The 15,555-nt window shown below is 39.0% G+C and overlaps 1 protein-coding gene across 1 annotated transcript in view; it reads right to left on the reverse strand.

Annotated features, from left to right (window-relative positions):
• Positions 1-15,555, reverse strand: part of XRN2 (5'-3' exoribonuclease 2) — a 52,027-nt gene that overhangs the window by 20,066 nt on the left and 16,406 nt on the right. Inside the window, exons 16-24 of the mRNA XM_075497101.1 lie at positions 15,234-15,352; positions 11,741-11,876; positions 8,019-8,126; positions 7,850-7,939; positions 7,246-7,318; positions 4,375-4,458; positions 3,447-3,544; positions 3,277-3,356; positions 1,344-1,400 (exon numbers count right to left, since the gene is read on the reverse strand). Of these exons, the coding sequence (XP_075353216.1) occupies positions 1,344-1,400; positions 3,277-3,356; positions 3,447-3,544; positions 4,375-4,458; positions 7,246-7,318; positions 7,850-7,939; positions 8,019-8,126; positions 11,741-11,876; positions 15,234-15,352 (845 nt within the window). The remainder of the gene's footprint in view (positions 1-1,343; positions 1,401-3,276; positions 3,357-3,446; positions 3,545-4,374; positions 4,459-7,245; positions 7,319-7,849; positions 7,940-8,018; positions 8,127-11,740; positions 11,877-15,233; positions 15,353-15,555) is intronic.

A 15,555-nucleotide genomic window follows, 5' to 3' on the forward strand; every position in this document is an offset into this window, starting at 1 on the left:
CCCACCAGGGACATGTTTGAAGTACACGGCACCAACCTGCTTCCTGTTCTCTCACTACCTACCATTTGATATAGAAGAATGCTTGGGATGCCAAGAAAGATAAAAGCAAACAACTAAGCAGAATAATCTCACTCTTCCGGCTGAAATACATCTGTTTTTCAGCACAGAGAATGCATGAGACTCGAAGGAAAGAGAATAATGGTCCCTTGGAAAATTCAGCCCAAGTCACAAGAACTGAAGAGCAGAATCATGACTGCTCATACTATCTCAAAAGACAGGAAGAAAAATCCTTGCAATAGAGAAATGGACAGAAGCGTAAAACAATTCAAACCTCCTGACAGTGGCAGATGGAAAGCCAAAAACTACTTTGAACTCATCACTCAAAGTAACTAAATCCCCATTTCAGAACATCCTTTCTACAACATCCTGACAAGCCACAACTTAGCATTTCTTCCTGCCTGTAGATAGTTGCTCTAGTTGAACCAAGTCATGCCTCCTTGGAGGAAAAAATTATGCAGACAGATCACAAGTGATGTTCAGTGTCTCAAGTATCTCATGTGGCTCAAGAAGTGAAAGGTTATAGGCTCAAGCATTACGTACCTATTATACTGTGCCAAATTAAGTGACAATGACATACAACACACCAGATCTACAGAAATTTGCTGTCAAGTGCAAGAGTAATTAAAGTCTTCTGTGACCACAAGATTTACTCTTGGAAACTCTGCGCTGTTTTTTATTCATTATGAAGTTTCTCATTCTCCCAAACACCACATTCAGGCAAAGCTAGTATTACTCCTTTACTTCTTAAAGACACGAAGCTTATATTCTCAGGCATCCTCTGGGAATTGCTAGGAATAAAAATGGATAAAAATCCAAGAGGCAAAAATCAAGAGCTGGAAGGCTTTCAATCAAAACGTTTGGTTTTCTTTAATTTAAAAGGCTTGATACAGACTATCAAGTTCTGTAGGGGTTGCTCTTTGCTTGCCAAAGACCCAGAAGTCCCAACGGAAAGCAAGCAGAAAAGCAACAGCAGGAAAGACGAGCTATTTCTGAAGGGATGAAACACACTGGGTTTGATGCACTGAGAAATGACCATTTCGGACACGTTTGCGGGGCACGCCACTACGCACTCTGCTTAACTACCCTAACCCAAGCCCGCTGTGTTACAACATAATATCTTGCATTCAATTCTCACAGAAAACCAGAAACATTTAAAGTAAAAGCTTCAATTTTATTAAGAGATGGATTCTGTTGCAAATTCAGCAACACAAAACACCAGAATAAACTGAGTTTTCACTGCTGTATTTTGTACACCATTGCATTAAAACTCAGAGTTGACTTACCTGACTGCAGAATTTTGTGCAAGATCACGCAGCGTTGGAACAGGAGACTCCACTGTCCTGGCAAAGAGAAAAACCTCTGTGAAAACGTCATGCAATATATTTCTCGCCATTTGCTCCACTTTCTCTGTTGCTACCACTCCTGTTCCTCTGTCAACTAAGCTGGCGACATAAAAAGGATTTCAAAATTCATTTGCCTTTCCCCTAAATCAAATACTTCTATAAGCAATAGAATTACTGAATCCTTATTTCTTAATGTCATTACTTTTGCAGCTGTTCTGTGTGGATTCTCTAGTGTCCAACAGTGGGTTCACGCAGTTCTCGCTACCCAGCGGCCTGTTGTTTACAAACCTCAGTGCTATTCTGCACCTTGGAAACTTCCAGGTACTGCTAGGATTTGATTAGAACAAGCCAACAGGTTTCTCAGAGGGCAGGAGAAGACCAGAGAGACAGACACCCATACAGACACCATGAAGACACAAACCTGCTTCACCAGGAAGAAAAAGGCTTTGAAGTAAAAAAAAAAAAAAAAAAAAAAACCACCCACAAAAAACCCCCCAAAACAAAAGAAAAATTTAGCAGCTGTTTTCCACAGCACTTAAGAGTCTCTTTTCTAACTGAGATTTAATAGGCTGACATGCAGTTGCATCTTAACCCTTTCCTTCTTTCCTCTAGAAAACTTTACCCCTTCAATTCAAGGAGACAAACAAGACGCTTGAGAAAATTACTCTTATCGATCAGAAAACAGATTCCTTTCTTCACCCTGCTGCGCACAACTGTCACATACTCATGTTACATGGAGGTCACAAACTATATGCATGCTGGCTGAATTTGATCCCAATCTTTTTAGCAAAGTAAGACTTATTCTGAAGTGGTGACATAAATGCCTGCTCAGCTTCACAGAATTCCTAGCAAACTACTTCTCTAGGTAAAAAAATACCCATTTCTCACACCCTATCTAGGGAAGACAATGCCAGAAGAGTTTTCTTTTTCCTGCACTGGTATTCCCTCCAAGAACAGCTCCGACTTGCTCATATTCTTCGCAAGCCATGACAAGAATAGGGAAATGTATATTAGTAAGTGTGACCTAGGATACATTATCTGTCCAACAAAATCGGAGTGTTTGTGCATTTAATGCAAATGAGTTACTGAACACCTGCTTATGCCTCTAAGCAAAGTTAGATAAATGAATGCATATCCTACAATGTGACGATTACACTGATAATTTCTCAAACTAAATGCATTATCTAGAAAACAAAAAATACTAGCATTTTTTGTATGTGTAGCTGGTAACAGTCCTGAATTTAGTGCTATAGCCTAAATGGAAAATGGCAAAATATATCTCTATCTGGATTTTTTCTTTAATGCAATTAAGATTAGCATATAAAAAGCAGGAGTTTGGTTTTTTTTTAACAGCATGCACTATTGGAAGTTACATCTGACTGCATGAAATTAACATCCATACAAAAGGACAGAGGCCAAAACAACAAAGGCCACTATTCACTACTACTTATTATATAGCCCCTGTTTACCTATTAAAAAGTTCAAACATTCCTAAACACATAAAAATCAGTCTTCCATAGATGAAGTGACAACAACAACAAAAAGATTCACCAGCAATTAAATACGCACATTAGAGCACTTTAAAGATTGCTGATGCTGCTTTAAAAGCTTAGTTTGGAAATAAAAAAAAAAAAAAAAAAAGGATTGTAGAATGAAAGTTTTACCTGCCGGGTTTATTACGTATCCTGAGGATAATACACACCTACTATGAAACCTAGCAGAAAGCATGTTTAGCCTCAGAACTAAACGCATTGCCTTGTCAGGAGTTTTAGGTTTCTCGTTGTGGACACAAAGAGGTTTTTATTTAAATGCAGACATAACTGAAGGAAATAGCCTTCAGCATCAGACAACCCATACCAAAAGCCATACTCACTGATCTGGAAGAACAGCATTTTCATTCAGCGTAAGCTTTCCCTGGATTCCATAGCACAGCTCTGGAGGTATATCCACTGGCTATGGAAAAAATAATTTTTCAACTGAAGCTCTTTATTAGACCTCCACCTTCACCATTTACACAACCCCTTCAGAACAAGTACAACCTACCTCTGTGTTTTTGGTCTTGTACTGTTCTACAATAAAGTCACAAAGTGGATGGTGTTTTCCAACAAAGAGAACATCGCCACCAAGGCTATTTCTTCTGCCTAGAAAACACGAAGAGAATGGGATAAGAGTTCAGAGCAAAGAGGGAAGGAAGGAAGGAATACAGCAGATCAGCACACCGCCCTGTTGACACCTCCACAAAAGGAAAGCTTCATTGTCGTTTAGGAGAAAACTTTGAACGTTCCTTGAGAGTGTTGGAAAGACAGCGTCTCTGCCCAGAACAGGATGTCTCTGGTCACACGGGTAGTTGGCAGACAGTAAAACAACAGGAATCTTGTATTCAGTGGGAAGAATGTTGAATTTAGAACAGCGTAATGTTGGTGATACAGACAGGCTGGGGAAAAAAACCCACCAAACCAAAACCCCCCCCAAACTCACACACCTCCCAAGCAGCTTACCTACAAGAACCAGCTATTACTTTTGTACAATGGAGAAAGTAACACATACATTTGCCTGTACAAGCTGAACACAAAGCTCCACACATCGCAACTGGACACAGCCAGCCTCCTGGTCAGAGAACAGGCAACACACCTATCAAGTTTTATCATCAACTCTAACCTTGGAAACAGAGTTTATTCTTTTGATTGCAACTCATCTAACAAGTACTTTGACAGTGCATACTGGTAGAAGCTTTTCATACAATTAAGCTGCCATTTAACTTTCAGGTTAAGTCTTACGAAGGTCTACTTCAGCAAAATAAAAGTAAGTGAAAGCTACAAAAATCAAACCCATTGAGGATCATTCTAATTACAAGCACCAGCCATGGAGAAGAGGCTACAGCCTGCCATAATTCAACCCAAGCAACCATCTATTATACCTCACTCATTTAGGGTGAAACACAGTAGTAATAACAAAATATCACAGTTCTTACTCTCTTCAGGAGTGAGGTCAGGGTAGACTTCTTCCAGGGCAGCTCTAAGGCGACGCTCATCAACAAATGGCAATAACGCAACACCTAGTAAAACCAAAACATTATTTTTTCACACTTGTTAAAAAAAAAAAAAAAAACAGACAGACAGACAGACACTAGCACGGAAAGCTCCAATAGATTCTTTACCCAAGAAACAACTGTTGCATCGGTCACAGAAAAGAAAACCCTACATTTTCAGAGGTTGTGACCCTGCAGGCCGTTTAGAGAAAAATAGTTTAGTGGTAGTGCAGGTTGAAAAGGGAAACTTATCTCCAAGCACCCCTCCATCCTCCTCCCCAGTGCCGGGCAGGCACGGGGAAGCAGTAACCGCTACCTACACCTGCCTCATTTAGGAGCAAGATGAGCTCAGCAAGACAGTCATTATTTGTCTCATTTGCTACAGATACTCCCCTGACAGAACTCAACACTACTTTATTCAAATTAATTTATTAAGAGACAACAATGGAAGCAATCACTCCAAGTTCAGCGATGAGGTGATACAGATATTATCCATTAGGGACTATTCATAGCAGCTATTAATTTTACTCCGAGATGACACGGAGGCTCCTCTCAGGATCAAAATCCCTCACTACGCAGCACATCTCAGAGCCCACTCTTAAGCATATTGGATGAAGCTGGAGAATAGCCTTCCCTGGTATGCTCCAGTATATGTTTTCTTCTATTATAAGATCTGAAAAAGCACTAAGAAATTTACTATGAAAATTCTTCAAATATTTACTTCTGTCACCCTTATTATCAGTTGGAATCTGGAGTAATTATTTTAGTTTTTATTTTATTTCCCTTACCATGAACACTAGAGCTTTTCCTGACCAAGATGACAGCAAAGGCTTTCTACTAAACTGATATTCATGGTTTCATATTTGTGCCTGTACCAGGTCTCCTGGCAGGCAGATCTCGGACACATTTGCCATCACTCTAAGGTACAGTAGTCATGGAGACTTTGGACTTCCACAGACTTAGATTCTCGATCTAAAACTTGGTCTGCGTGAAACACTTTTGCTTCAGAAGTTAGATCTTTATGTGGCTTTATTAAAACAAATACTATTGTCCTGGAGCTGAAGGAAAGGGGACAACGTAAAACTTTACCTGAAGTGTAATTAAACCCAAAGCTCGTACTCTCTCCTAACAAAACCAATTTGGAACAAGCCATGAATAAAGTGTTAAATATGTCAAAAATGTAACTGAATCAGAACATTGTATAGCCTACTATAAAATAAGGAGGAGCAGAGCTGTACGGCCTGCCGTTGCCAACCACACCAAGCAAGAAATCTGCCCTGTCCCTGCTTATGAAGTATGAGGATAATCTCCAAGCAGACTGACTACTGCTTTATCAAAGACAGCACCAGACCTCAGCCATGTTCAGATTTCAGCTGGAACATAACTACTTGGGAGGGAAAACAGTGATAAGCCTACCCTGGAAAACAAATGATTTATTTTCACCTTCGCAACACACTGGTGAATGACAACAAAACGGGAAGCGTTCATAACCCAGGGGATTGCAAAAAGGATCGATGCTGAGCTTTCAGAAGCATAATCACATCTCTAAAATGAAGATCTTCAAACATTTCATTAAGAGGCCAAGGTATACTAGATGCTTTTTAAACAGATAGTCTGTACTTCCAGCTTGGAAAAATATTTGTTTCACAGCTACCTTTTAAGCAGAAGAATTCCAGAACAAAGAGTTTATAATGCAATTAAGCATTAAATGAATCAAAAGTAATGTTACCGGCTGCTGAAAGCACGTGGGAGCTAATTAAAACATTACTGCTTTAGACTGTGGATTTGATAACTGGACAAAAGGACTGCAGAAAGTTGCCAAAATTACAACAGAGGTAAGAAAGGGTTAGAGGGAAAACCTGCTATGCAATGCGTCTCATAACAGCTAGGAATATTCTCTTTGATTTTGCAACACTGTCCCAAGTAAGATACTCGTGTGTCTAACTGTGGCTATTTCAAAACACAGGTGACCTGCCTTGGGGAAAGAATTACAGAACCACTGACATCAGCAGGAACCTCTGGAGATCCTCTAGTCCACCCCCTCTGCTCCAGCACGGCCATGGGCTGCTCAGGTTGCCCAGGACCATGTCCAGCTGGGTTTGGAGTATCTCCAAGGACAGAGACTCCACAACCTCTCCGGACAATGTGTTGCAGTGCCTGACCACCCTCACAGTAAAAATGTGCTTTCTCACGCTCAGATGGAATTTCATGCGTTTCATTTGGTGCCCAAATAATTATTTATACCTATAATTGAGATGTTACACTATTGGCTGAACACCAGGCACAAAATTTGGCAGACCTTTAACATTAATATTCTCTAAAGAAAGAAGAAGCTGCATTAAATACTGTATCTGTTTTTTCATTCTTTGTATGCATCCAAATATTTCTATATTCCCCAAAGCATTTTTCACAAGGTCCTAATGAGCCACTGATTGAACAGAACAAGATCCATTAATTAAATGCAAAGGAGACAAAAAACAATTACACAGTAAGGCTGATAAAAATAGAAAAACGATTAATCTAGTTTAGGACAAATTAACAAATCTAGAATGACTGCTGAAATTACTACTAATCATTGCCAATCCTAAATCAGTTACTGAACCATAATTTGTTCTTCATACAAATTTCTTTTCAAAAATATACCTGCTGCAAAATACTTCTCCCCCGCACCAAGTAACATAAGTTACCTGTGTGACTTGGTATGTCATTATCCCACTAAGATAATCTTCCATTTTCTTCCTATTTTTACACAGATTCTTAAGACTAAGGTCAGTAGACTATAGCTCAAAAAAAAAAAAAAAGTTGAAATTTCACCTTGCCAAGCATATTTCTTCCCATTTAAATCAATAGCAAAATCTTCAGGGTAGAAGTCAATTATGCTTGATTCCTGTATTTGAGAAAATAAATTAAAAAAATCATTAAAGCCAATTATGAAATTGATTCAGAATGCCGTGTAGTACTGTACTTCGCAGAAGATGAGCAAACACAAAGCTAAGGAGGATGCAAAGAACATAGAAGACATTAATAGAAACATCTTTTATTAAATGCCATTTAAACGCCAAGTGTGGTAGGGCACTTCCGTTACTTAAGAGCATCAAACCAAGAAATGAAGCAGGATAGAATAATTTCAGATAACTGGGTTAAGGTATCTGCTCCCCAATTAAGTTTTGCAAGGTTTCTATAAAGAAAGTAACAATATTACTAAAGTGTAAGAGAGTCAGGAAATAGTTTTTCCCATTGAAAAATCTGAACTCAATGAATTGCTTTTAAGGGTCTTTGAAGAATCTCTGCAATCTACCAAACCCATTCCCTCCTGGTCCCCATTATTTTTCTGCCTGAAGTAAGAAGCAGCAAGTCATGCTCACACAACAGCGAGATGACATAACCTTACAGAGAGGAATAAAACAAGGATTCTTACCGGATCTGTCATGAGCTTCCTCCATGTTGGTGGCAGAAAATTTCCACTTGCAGCTGGAAATACTCCCATAAGTTGTTCAAGAGGCTTAAACTGTTGAAATTAAACAAGCAGATGTAGGACACTTCTAATGAGCTGTTAAATCATAACTAAATAAATAAAGATGCCATACCGGTTTTGAGCCTTTCTCAAAATCTGAAGGCATGTCTGCAATACCCTCAAAGTCAGAAGCAAACGGAGCATAGTGAAAAGGGTAATACCAGTTCCAGGATGCACAGCCCTAGGATAGAGAAACAAGAGAAACAAAATCAGACACATCAGAAAAGTAAAAGAAAAAAAAAAAATCACATAGCCCAGTCACTAAAGATGACATAATTTAGCCCAGCATCAACCGGGAGAAAGAAGAGTCCCCATGATTAGAAAAGAAAGAGCTCTTGCCTCTAAAGGTACTCTGGACTTCAGGTTGGGACTTAACTTTTCATAGCCAGACTAGAGCGAGTGAGTTCACTGGACAGTGAATGGAGGCCTCGGGCATTTCCTCGGCAGCACAGAACAGCAGATAGACTTCTATGCCAAAGTACTCTTGCTATGTGCTAGGTTTGAGTCACTAAGGGAGACAGCCAAAGAGACAGGACCTAGCACCAGAACGACACAAAAGACCTTACAGCAGAATCTTAACCTTAGCTTCAGGACACTGTAATGTACCTCATGCCTTTTTCCTCCCCCTCAAGAAAAAAAAAAAAAGAAAAAGAAAAAAACCCACACGAGCATGTGCACAAAGTCCAATAAAACCAAGCACAAAAATTTCTTGCAAAGAGGAGGAGATCACAGTCTCGCCATACGGTTAACCACTTCCTGGGGCTAAGCTGAGGAGCCTGTAACAACTGGACACATTTTCAACTTACGTAGAGTTGCTACCACATCTCGAACAGGGAAATACACAGAGGAGGAATTTCCAAGTTCTCATGCCAATCAGAGAGCCATTACAGAGGTCTCAACAGGAACAGAAGTAGTATTTTTCTGGCAGCACACAGTTTGCACTACTGTTTTTCAACGCAAAATCCCACCACTAACTTGGGACCAGAGAACTCCGATATGATACACTCTACAAGGTGTGAAAATGTGAACAGTATCTATTGCAGGCTGAAAGGTATTCTGGTTTTCACTGTTACCTTTCTGTTCCGTACAAGCACTAATACACACTTTGAGTAACATTTTGCTTTTCCCCTCTTACTCTTCTGTCTTGAACATTGGGAAATATAAACTGCTTTCACTTGAAAGAGGCAAAATAATCCTCAAAAAGGAGAAAAAGTAAACTCAAGCACATCAGAACACAATGCACTTTGTAAGGAAACATGGCTCTAGAAGGTCTAAGTCAAGTTTTCACCTCCTCAGCTATTTTTCTTAGCAGTACCACTTGAAACAAAAGCCTACTATTTTGACTTCCAATTCTGAATAAGTAAATGTCAATGAGGCTCCTCCAGTGATATTTTTGGTATAAAATTACAGAGATATAATTATTAGATACAATTCTTCAGATGGTTTCAGTATGTTTCAAAAGCCAGGTGGATTGGTTTCTTTCTTTTCTTTCTTTTTTTTTTTTTTTTCTCTCCAAACAGATGTTCCCACTAGTGGAACATGCTCTGCATTATTAGCTTTTTATAAGAATAGAAAAGCACATAGTGTATTCTGTCAGAAGTTTTATGGACAATGAGCAGTAGTTATTGGAAGCAATTCTTATTATGGTAAAAAGAAAAAAAAAAAACCACAACTCCAAAACCCACAAGCAAACCTATTTTGAAATTCCCCCAGTCCAACAGCTTTCCAATCTAACTTCCGTATGGGCAGAAAGTGATTTGACTGCTGCTCCATGCCGATACAACAGACTGCCCATGCACAGCAGGTTACAGTATCTTGCCTACACACAGTTCTGTTACACAAGTGCAAACAGCAGTACCTGCAAGTATTTCATTGCTGCACTATTTTAAGCCTGCAGTGTAATTTTTATAAGGTCTAGAGAGAGGCTTGCTTTCTTTTAGAGTAATCCGAATATGAAGCAAAACGGCAAAAACAAAGCCCTAAACATTTGCGTACTTTCATCAAGTTTTCCTTTGGAACATTTCTAAACCAGAAAATATTTTCTGTACTGTCACTTTTTCTTGAGGTCTTATTGGCACTCCTCAATTTTCTTGAGAGCACTATGGTCCTGCCTGAAGTCTGAAGTTGTTGTCAACCTCACCGATTTATTTTCTTTGCAACTGTAATCATCTATCACTTCTATATGCATCAGTCACTTCATCCAGAATATCTACAAACTCAGAAGGACGAGGAGTCACCTACATACATCTCTAACTAAATTGGTTTTACAAGCTAAACTAGCAAGTGTTGCATAGGGACTTGCCCATATTGTTTGGTTTAAGTTCGGTATATGCCCGTCTTCCAGCTCCTATACATTTAAAGCCACAAACCTCTCAACAGTGCACAAGCAAATGCAACCCCAGTTTGAACAGTTATAAAAGCACATGATGATGTCCACACAAGGCCATGGCCACTGATCACAAAGCAATGAACGCACGCCCCATGCACACTTTGAATAAAACAAACTTAATTTTACAATCTTCAAATCAATATAAATATTTTGGTTACCTCGTAAATACTATCTCAGTTTTGCCCTATACTCCCTTCCTCTAAGCCCTTCATTTTCCTGTAAAATCCAGACTGCCTTTTGCAGTGGTTTTGTACTACTGCATCACCGAGGGTCACACTGACAGTTTTGCAGCGAGCAGACACCTACAGCTAATTTGAAGATTTATTTTCACACTTTAGAGACATATGGGAATGCACAGAGTTCTAGGAATATATCTTGCCACAGTTAACAGGAACACAGTTTGCTTTCAGCAGACCTTAACTGTGCGCAGGATCATGGGAATTTCCACCTAGAAAGGTGTCCAGGTGACATCTGTCCTTTGCAAAAGGAGCTACTCCAGGATGTAGAGAGCTCAGCTCTCCTGCAGATCAACTACAACAGCCTTGCAAACCTTAACCTGCATGATTTTCATCCACCATAACATGCACCTCAGAGCCCAAACTCAACTAATTAATACAGTGGAAGGGAAGGGAACACACTCCCTTTTTGTTCCAAGGGGGACAAAAAAAAAAGCAGTACACGTTAAAATAAACTAACTTTAAGACTGCATAGTTTTTTGCAGGCATGTGAGGTATTGCCCTGCCTATGCTCCAAGCTGGACAAGTGTAAGCCAACTATGAAAAATGTGCAGTTTTATCACCGTGGCACTGTGTTCAAGCGACAAAGCCCTGCTGAAACGGATAAACTTCTTCAGCTCAAGCACATTCTGTTCCCAGGTCACACACAAAATATAACTTTGTCTTCAGGGCACGAAGCTAGTTATTAACCATCGGTGCAACAAACCCCAATACGTCTAACTAATCTCTTGCCAATCTGACATCTCAATTATCAAAAGATTTACATCAGATACAGATTACTTCAATCACAATGCACTTCATAGAACATCATTACAATCTATGGAGAAGACTGACAACTCTGTTCCTTTCAAATTCTCACTAGCATTTCACAGGCTTTGTCCTTTGTTCACTCATTTAGTCATTTGCAATTTCACTATGCATGGCTATGTATTGCAAAGGAAAAATATGCATCAGTTCTTAATAAACTAACAAGCACCATTACTGTATGGGAGAAACAAGAACTGCATTCAAATCTTGAGTGTCGAATAGAATGGGCACCCACTTGTTCTATATCTTCAAAAAAAGCACTGCTTTTCAAAAATGAGCAATGGATAATTATTACTTCCTGAAAAGGAATAGCGTGTAGACACGAAAGACGACTGAAGTTTCAGAGAATAATTTTTTCAGTACCTGATAATAGTATCTGAGAACCCAGCAAAGCCCTTCCACATAGGACTGTACAACTTTACGACGGAATTTCTCATCAGATGCATCAACATCAAATTTGTTTTTATAGTAGCGCTGTTTCCAACCAGTTTCCCATAACCTGCATAACAAACACAAACAGATGTCAATACATGTTAATATATGCATATTTACATACCTGAATTAAAATATAAGCCAAAGTCACTTGCTACTTCAATTCCCATTTTTATACAACTTAAATGAAAGCATAAAAACTGATACTCAACAGCAAGAGAATAAAACGTGATGGTTGGCATCACAGAAAATCCAGATGAAATTCTGAAGTTACCGTCCTGATAAACACATCTTCAAAGTACTTGTTAGGAGTAGAGTAGATTTTCAACCATGCGCTTGCTGCTGTCAGGATTTTTCAAAACAGTATTGTTCCTACTCAGCAATTTCATCTTTCTTATCAGGAATCTACTACCAAAACTGCCATTTGAACTTTGTTCTTTAACTCTTCCAACCACTAGAAAGAGAAGAAACTCTCCCCCTTCCTTATTTTCTTTCATCTACCCTAGGCCAAAATCTTTATCTTACTGGAATACCTTCTCACATCAAGTTCATTCCTATATTCTTAATATCCCTCTCAAGCAGAAAAGTGATACAGTTTCCCTGCTACTCAAAATAAAAAGTAAGCAAATAAATAGTAACAAGCAGCAGCTTGATTTCTATATTCTAGTGCTGTTCAGACAAGCTATGATTACCAGCAGAATTATCTGCAACTCAGGAATCCTGTGCTTGCTGACTCACATCAGATGAGTTCCCTTTTACACAGGGATTTTCAATCTTTCATGACAGAGATGGACACTGGAGTCAAAAGAGCAGATCTCGGACACCATTTATCCTTACTTCACACAGCTCCCCCTTATGTCTATCTACGGATGGGGCAGGGGAAAACAACCACTTGCTCATCTTTGACAGCCAAGCGCCTGAATCCGTCAGTTCTAATGCACAACGTTAGGAAAAAAAGTGGATAGTGTACTATTGTGCCACATCTCAAGCAAGAATATTCTGTGAAGATTAACAGTAAACAGAGACCATAGGCTCCTCTAAAAACTTAACAGGCAGGGGGAATACAGCTGTGGTGGGCAAGGGCAGCAACAGGAATCACTGCCTACGGACTCCAAGAGCTTTTCTTCCTCGGACTTCTATCTGCTCACTACATCTGCTGTGTTCCCTGTCATTCAATAGGTGACATGTCAATTTGGAGAGAACAGTTGTGCCACAAGCAAGGAGCTATTAACGTGCACATAAAACTTCAAGTTGTCAGTCCTAACAGACACGACATAATCTTGGGGGAAATTCCGGCTCGATTCAGAGACTGCCATCTAAAAAGGTAGTTTAAGTAACAAAAAGATTAACCTCTACTTAACATTTGGTTCAGTCCTGATATCATGCTTCAGAGCTGGCCTCCCTCACAAAACTATCTGGGTTGGTTTTTTTGGTTGTTTGTTTGGTGGGGTTTTTTTCAATTTAAACCTATTAAATTGAAACCATAGTGCATGCATTTTACACACACATATCTCAAAGTTCATGTGAATTTTGGTATTCAAGTGGACTAGAGTAAAGCAAATTACAAATCTGATTTAGAAACTGGTTAAATCAGATAACCCCTTAATAATGATTTTTTTAAAAAAATAGAATTTTATTCTCAACAATTCAAAACTTGGCATTGATTCTCACATCTGAAAATCATCGTGCAAGATCCCTTTCCACAAAGGCTGTGCCCACTTTAAATTACATACAGAATCTGAAACACATAAGTAACCTGCGGGGTCAAATCAAACTTTCACTTGTCAGAATCTCATAGAACAATAAATACAGTATATGAAGCCTTTAAGAGAGCACAAAGATCGATTTATGCTTTTTTACGTAATGTGTATCCCTTCAGTTTTGCAAAAAGAATCTTCCCTTCCTTCTGTTTCAAGTTAGTTGCCCAGTACAGGGATACTTTTTAAAATCTGACCTGAGCTAGTTCAACGATGATTCAAACTGATGAGGAGGTAGAGAAACCAAGAGATGCCTTCAACACTTTAAGAAAGCCAGGTGAGCAAGGACAGAGCTACTTGCACTACAGTGTTGAAGGCCAGAGTAAAGAACATCTGCAGTCTATGAGCATCTGACCCTAGGAGCTCCCTGGCAGCTAGACACTTGCATAGATTTCAAAAACCTTTTCCGTAAGATAACAAAACCCAATCTGCTAGAACTATTTGTTCTAGTTTTAAAGTAATTCTACACACAAAATATATTTTTCACAAACAACTTCGTTGCATCTAGTACATTTATGCAGTTGTTTTTACTACAATGAGAAGCATAAAATTATTTTCCACTAAGAAAAGGATCTGAATAAATATTCTGAGCTACAAAAGAGCTTAAATAACTGCGGACGAATGTACCATATCCTTTTGCTTGACAATACCAACCCTGTCAAAACTACTGCTACTCATAAATCACCATGGTTCATTCACACTAGTTGCTATAAAACTGTAAAAAGCTTCTTTTAGAGCCTCTGCTAAAATTCAAATGGAAAGCGACGTTAAAATTTATCCTGATTTTAGATAAAAATTCTGCTTGCTTGATTAAAAAAAAAATCAAATCCATTCAGATCTGCACATACAGGAAAGAAAATAAGAATGAGAGCTAGAACATCTGACATTGGAAGATCCGATGGGCTAGATGTCAGAAGTATGTCACAACAGCAGTGCTGGAGACTAGTGATCAGTACTTCACAACCCTTATTGTTTTCCCATGTCCACCTACGTCCCCTGACTCTACAGAAAACAAAGACCTACTGGTTGCATTTATCAGGGCAGAACCTTTAACAAAAAATTATAAGGGCCTTCACCCTCGACTTAAAGGGTGATAGCTTGATTTAAGCCTTTGATAAATGCAGACTCACTGGTAATTCACTGTCAGTTAATTCTCATAAAATTCCTATCCCTTAATCATCTAGGGATCAGCCGTCCCAAGACATTTAAAGAACTCGTCATAGACAAAACAGGGCCTGCTACAAATCAAAAGACGGAGGAAAACATATTGTGATAGTCAAGATAAATAATGCTGCATATGTGAATGTAACTGAATTTTATGGGTTAAATAGCTCAAAAATTCAACTGCAAAACAGCGGCATTCAGCTCACATAATCAAAGCTGAACAGCGAATGTCTAGCCAATCCAGTGCTTGGTCTCAAAGGGAGTAGTGGCTTGGAGGATGAAAACCTGCACGCATACTAATCTAGATACTCAGATTTAACAGCTATAGCTTACACATCTCACCGGAATTTACTGAATATTCTAACCCTCCACGTTAATTACCGGTGGATAAGAAGATCATAGAAAAGCATCTGAAGGCACTGCTGCTCTAAGCTAAATGGCATTAATTAGACAGCATCTATTTCAGCAATTTGCTAACAAAGTGCTACAAAAAATGGCTTCACCTGATATTATCCTCTGGCTCAGGTTCACTGTCACTATCTTCAGCTTTTCGCTTAATTCCTCCCGCCAGGGATGGGCTGCCATCAGAAGTGAGGCTGGTATTTGGAGATGATGAAGTTGTCTAGGGTCAGAGTTATTACAGATAAATAGAGGGGGAGGAAAGGATTTATTAGGCATTTTAAATTCAAGTTAAAATTAACAGCTTTGTGATAATCACACGCATTATTTTTAGTTCCCCAAAAACTCAAGGCAAAAGCTAAACAACCCTTAAACTATTAAGTCAATTAGCAAAAGAAAAGAACACATCTTTGTATTAAAAGGCAG

The sequence above is a fragment of the Mycteria americana genome, chromosome 3, assembly GCF_035582795.1.
Source record: "Mycteria americana isolate JAX WOST 10 ecotype Jacksonville Zoo and Gardens chromosome 3, USCA_MyAme_1.0, whole genome shotgun sequence".
Lineage (NCBI taxonomy): Eukaryota > Metazoa > Chordata > Aves > Ciconiiformes > Ciconiidae > Mycteria > Mycteria americana.